The sequence below is a fragment of the Rhinoraja longicauda genome, chromosome 8 (genome assembly GCF_053455715.1).
Source record: "Rhinoraja longicauda isolate Sanriku21f chromosome 8, sRhiLon1.1, whole genome shotgun sequence".
NCBI lineage: Eukaryota > Metazoa > Chordata > Chondrichthyes > Rajiformes > Arhynchobatidae > Rhinoraja > Rhinoraja longicauda.
In genome coordinates, this window is record NC_135960.1 from 50,682,508 (window position 1) to 50,688,515 (window position 6,008).

At 38.9% G+C, this 6,008-nt stretch overlaps 1 protein-coding gene across 1 annotated transcript; it reads right to left on the reverse strand.

Annotated features, from left to right (window-relative positions):
• Window positions 1-536: 536 nt before the first annotated feature.
• Window positions 537-5,055, reverse strand: klhl23 (kelch-like family member 23). The gene is made up of 3 exons (XM_078404525.1): window positions 3,825-5,055; window positions 2,698-2,850; window positions 537-853 (listed from the first exon to the last, which is right to left on the reverse strand). The coding sequence occupies exons 1-3, from the start codon at window positions 5,053-5,055 to the stop codon at window positions 537-539; spliced, it is 1,701 nt and encodes a 566-aa protein (XP_078260651.1).
• Between the last annotated feature and the right edge of the window lie 953 nt (window positions 5,056-6,008).

Here is a 6,008-nt window from a genome sequence, read left to right on the forward strand (position 1 = left end):
ATCATCACACATCAGAGAAAGACACTAAGTGCTGGAGTAACTCAACGTGCCAGGCACATCTCCGGAGAACATGGATGGGTGATGTTTCAGGTCAGGACTCTTCTTCTAAAGAAGGGTCCCGACCCGAAACGTTACCCATCCATGTTCTCCAGAGATGCTGCCTGACCCGCTGTGTTACTCCAGCACCTAATGTCTTTTTTTGTAAACCAGCATCTGCAGTTCATTGTATCTGCATTTCACATCATAGCTTACTTTAAAAAATATGGATGCAGTAGACCATATTATCCCTAAACCTGCTCTGCCATTTAATATGATGGCCATAGATTCTTTATCAGTGCAGTTTCGTTTATTGTCACGTGTACCGAGGTACAGTGAAAAGATATTGTTGTCCAATGATACCCATTGATTCCTCTTTGTGCTCAAATTTGTGAATCTCGATTATTTCCTAGGGTTAAGCAAGACATTACATCACCACTAGTGACATAATCCATACATCATCCACTTGCCTGTGTCATATCAAATGGTAAACAGATTATTTATATTTGAACATTATATACACTTACACAGCCATGTGAACGCATGGGACCTGGCAAATTCCCTATTATTTCCCAAGAATCTTTTTCGGGATCATATTTTTCAATACTTTGTAGATAACTTCCCCTCGAGTACGAGTATCCACCGGTAACATAAATGCAGCCATTCATCACCAATGCCCCACATTCCATTCGTCTTTCGTTCATTTGCATTATCTGTTTCCATTCTTTCTTTTCTGTGTCATAACAATCAACGATAGTTGTCTGGCCGCCAACGAGATATATCTTGTTATATAAACCCACCGAGCACAGTCCATACTCTAGAAAAGAAAACACCACAACTAAAAATTAAGTGTTCATACACTAAAAAATGCATTGCAGTGTTATTTAAACTTTTTTTCAAATTCTCAAATCCTAAATTTAAGACATCCAGCTTTCAAATCTGCTGTTAATTAAGAGGGCGGCACAGTGGCGCAGCAGTAGAGTTGCTGCTTTACAGCGCTAGAGACCAGGATTCAATCATGACTATGGGTACTGTCTGTATGGAGTTTGTACATTCTCCCCGTGACCACGTGGGTTTAATCCGGGTGCTCCGCTTTCTTCCCACATTCCAAAGACATACAGGTTTGTAGGTTAATTGGCTTCGGTATAAATTGCAAATTGTCCCTAGTGTGTAGGATAGTGACTAGCCGGTGTGGATTTGACAGGCCAAAGGGTTGTATCTCTACACCAACGAAATATAAAACATATAAAAGTAAGGGCATCAAAGGTTACAGGGGGAAGGCGGGAGAATGGGGTTGAGAGAAAAATAGATTAGCTATGACTGAATGGCAGAGCTGGCTCAATGGGCCAAATGGCCTAATTTTGCTCCCATGTCTTCTGGTCATTAACAATTCCAATTATGTCCATTTTGATTTTATTTTCTCAATTATAAATTTACCCCAGAAATCTGAGGTAAAATTAAATTTCAGAGTACTCAAGAAATATCTATAATTATTGTTACATCAATGCATAACTGCATTCCAGTAATACTGATACTTGACCATGGACTTATTTCATGCAAATTTGCTTTCCAAATCTATTTTAAGGATAGTGTTTTGTTCAGGATCACTTTTAAGACACAAGACAAAGGACACAGGTCACAGGAACCCTATTTACAAAGAACGAAGTTCTCTATGCATACCGTGGAAGCAATTTCGAAGCACATGGGCAAAATGATAAGGGGAAGCGGGAGATCACATCTGCAACACATTACAAGAATTTCTTACACTGTGAAACTCATAGTAATTCATTCCTGAACTGTCTCGGACCATAGTATCAGGAGGAATGTCACTTTCTTTCCACAAATGACCACATTCCTCGGTTATTTGTCTTTTCTCAGCACCTCAGCAATATAGTTTGCCCTCGGGAATATCTCCCACGTACAGGGTAAATGGCTGAAACTTCTCGTATCTCGCAAGCTTGCAGTTACCCACCACATCCATGCCTGCCATTGCTACTTCTTTACCTTGAGACCTGTCTGAATCACTTCACATTCAATTACTGTACTGCTCTTTATTTAACCAGCAGCATCCTAAAACTATTGACAATGTAGTGTCCAGAGGCTCTTTTGTGTTGCTTTTCATGAAGGACAAATAACAAAGATAGAACTATTAGGGGCAGTATAGTAGAGTTGCTGCCTTACAGCTCATGAGACCCAGGTACAATCCTGACCACGGGTGCTGTCTGTACGGAGTTTGTCCTTTTTCCCTGTGACCATGTCGGTTTCCTCCCACATTCCAAAGATGAGCAAGTTTGTAGGTTAAATGGCTTCTGTAAATTGTCCGTAGTGTGTAGGATAGAACTAGTGTATGGGTGATCATTGGTCAGCGCAGACTCGGATGGGCCAAAAGGCGTGTTTCCATACGGTATCTCTAAATTAAACTAAATTAGCAATAAAACAATTTATTTAAGATAATCAAAGCTGAGCTGAAAGCTGCGGCTAGTTTAACAACGTATCAAAGTCATAATCACATGGTATACATGGTCTTTAAAAGTGCACTCACATTCTACAGTGCCATTTGTGCATAGCTCAAAATTCTGGTCATTTTTTATTGTTAATTTGCAAAACCAAAGAAAATATAATTACAATAGTTTTACTGTAATGGAAAATCTTTTAAAATACCTGGGTGTGGAGTGACGGTGACTATTGTCCACTCATTGAGATCTGATCTGTAGCTCTGAATTTTATCATAAGTTGAACTCCCTCGGTAACCATAGTGACCTCCTATAATGTAGACAACTTCCTGGACGACACAAGCTGTTGCGTTTCCAACCCCTGTCCATTAGATTTCTCTTAGTAACAGTGTCATGATGAAATAAAAACTTTACTGAGGAAATAGTAATTCAAACAGCTTTAAAATAAATATATACTAATTTTAAAATAAAGTCTGCTAAATTTGTAATGAAGCTCCATTAAAATGTATGTGCCTAAAAACTGGTAAATTAATATCAAAATTCAAAGAAAAATATACTGAAATAGAATTCTACTGTTTACTTAAATTTATATCTTAATCTTAAAAGTAAATATGCTCTAGATTTTTACATTGCATTTACTTCAATAGTACGTATAGTCAATATAGTTTTTAATCTTAGACACACAATGCTGGAGTAACTCAGCAGGTCAGGCAGCATCTCTGGAGAACATGGACAGGTGACGTTTCAGGTTGGGACCCTTCTTCAAACTGATTGTAGTGGGGGGAAAAGCTGGAAGAGAGGTGGAGGCAGGACAACTTTCTCTCTCCCCCCCCCCCCCCCCCCCCCTAGTCTGATGAAGGATCATAATCCTCTCCTTATTCTCCATAGATGACGCCTGACCGGCTGAGTTACTCCAGCACTGTCTTTTTTTTGTAAATCAGCATCTGCATTTCCTTGGGTCCACAGGGCGGCACAGTGGCTAAGTTGAGTTAGAGTTTCTGCCTTACAGCGCCAGAGGTTCAATTTTCACCATGAGTGCTGTCTGTACAGAGTTTATACATTCTCTTTGTGACTGAATGGATTTTCTCCAGGTGCTCCAGTTTCCTCCCACATTCCAAAGACGTGCAGGTTTGTAATTAATTGGCTTCTGTAAATTGTCCGTAATGTAGTGGGTGATTGGTGGTCAGTGTGGACCAAAGCGCCTGTTTCCATACTGTATCTCTAAACTAAACATACAGTTTTTATTCCTACTCGGATGGTTTAGTAAACCTAGAGGCTATCATGTCAAAGTCTTACTTTAATCATAAACAGGCGAGTGTTAAATCTGCCACATACCTTTCTGCATGTTTGCAATCAGAATCCATTTCTTTTTCAAAGGATCATAAAACTCTGCATCTTGCGATGGGGCTCCTGCTCGGTATCCACCCATCACATACACACAGCCCTGCATTATCACCGAACAGTGATAATAACGAGCATTCAACATTGGCCTCCCTTCTTCCCAATCATCCATTTCTGCATTGTAAATCCACACTGTGTCCAGGGCCTCCAGGTTGGCAGAACTATAACCACCTGTTACATAAATGTTCGGCCCCAAAGCAGAAACACCATAACTCTCCCTTGTGTGATCAGGCATCTGTGAACCCTGTGTCCATAAATCAATTGATGGATTCCAGATGTGGACCTCTGACAGCGGATGCCAATAATAACCTCCAATTATATACATACGGCATGTTGACTTCTTGCAAGGCCATGAATTCATTGTGTAATTTGCATTTGGTGTCAGAACATGACATTTTAAAGAGTGCATCTTCACATCACTGGTCAAAAGGGACTGACCATTTACCTCAAGTGCTGCTTTTAGGTACAGTTCATCCAAATCAACTTGGACATATTTTAACAACTCTGCCAAACATTCAATTCGATTTTCCACGTCATATGAAATCCACCTGATTATAGCTTCAAGAAGGATATCTACCTTCCACACATTGAGGTTTTCCCTGGACAGAATGAAAAGGAGTATGTCTTTGCTGATTTCTAAATATTCATCCTGTCTTGAAATTTCTTCAAAGTTGGAGAGAATCATCCGTCGAGACTCTTTCTCTAAATCAGTGCAAAGATGGCGTTCAGCAAAATAATGCATTCCTATACAGTTTCCAAAATCTAGATGTCTGGTCAAGAAGTTTTCACAAGCCATTTTAACTGATGTAAATTGTAGGAGATCTGCAGTCTCTAACAACGATTGGACATTGTTTTCTGTTATTCGCACTTCTGATGTATATACAAATCTTATAAGAGCATCCATGATACTGTAATCAATGTTTGGAAGTTTAATCACCCTGGTAGCTTTTTCCTGCATATCTGCAGTGAACATTGCTTTGAAATAAGTACTACAAGCTGCCAGGGCAACTTTATGGCAGTGAAATAATTGTCCTGAGAAACATTCCAATGTAATGTCTGTGAATAATTCATTTTGATAAAATTCTTTAAATGCATTTAGGAACTCTGTAGAATGATTCGAATCCTTGAATTCGTAGGTATATGAACAATGTTCTTTCCCAGCCATATCTGTGAAATAATCACATTTATTATTGCTATTCTCTTTAGTTTTGAGAGGTTCTTGTGAGCAGGTTAATTAGTTCACATTCAGTCTGGAGGAGCAAAGCCATTAAATGACATTGCTCAACAATGACATGATAACTAATTCTTAATTTCAACCAGTGCCTCACACCACTTGATTATGGCAGAAATACAAGCTGAACACTAGAGGGAAGGTGGGTGTAACTGCCTTCAATGTCAAGATAACATACAAAGAGGGCACAAGGAGCTGCAGATGCATCTCTAGCCTTTGTCATTTACTCCACCCATCTCCGCACCTGTATCCATCCATCCATCACTTCCCAGCCTTTGTCTAACCCTTACTTTCCAACATTCCCCCCCCCCCCCTACTACAATCAGTCTGAAAAAAGATCTTACCCAAGAAGTTGCCCTATCCATTGCCTCCACAGAAGCTGCCTGACCCACTTAGCACAAAGAAACCTAAATAAAACTAAATGTAGTGGTATTTGGTGTGTTAAGTATGGGGTGGAAATGGGGAATTCAATAAAACCCCCAATTTATTGGAATTACATTTAACAAGGATAATGTTAAAGTCAGAGGTCAATAATTATGCTTCTGAGATATCACAATCAGAACTCAGTCAGATTTAATTAATCTGTCATAAACTGAGAAGATTCTATGGCAACTAAGTCTATTTAGATAGTCATTCAGCAATTAACTAATTAATGCCAGTTTACAGAGGAACTCAAATGTTAAGAATTAGTCTGATAAATGCAGGTGACATTTCAACCACATAATGTAATAAGTGAAAGGAATTAAATATGTATATATGAAAAGATTATTTAAATTTGATAGGGAATGTATCAAAATATTATTTCAGTAGCCATTTAAAACAGCAAGCACTGGAATTGTAAATGTATGGAAAATAAACAACTCTCTATTCAAAACAAAAAGTTAGGA

What these genes read in the sequence shown, in the direction of transcription:
- klhl23 (XM_078404525.1), bottom strand. Translation starts at nt 5,055, where the DNA reads ATGGCTGGGAAAGAACATTGTTCATATACCTACGAATTCAAGGATTCG. An exon ending in GATTGCAAACATGCAGAAAG is followed by an intron (nt 2,851 to 3,824) that starts GTATGTGGCAGA and finishes TCTAATGGACAG; the next exon opens with GGGTTGGAAACGCAACAGCT. An exon ending in CACCGTCACTCCACACCCAG is followed by an intron (nt 854 to 2,697) that starts GTATTTTAAAAG and finishes TTTCTTTTCTAG; the next exon opens with AGTATGGACTGTGCTCGGTG.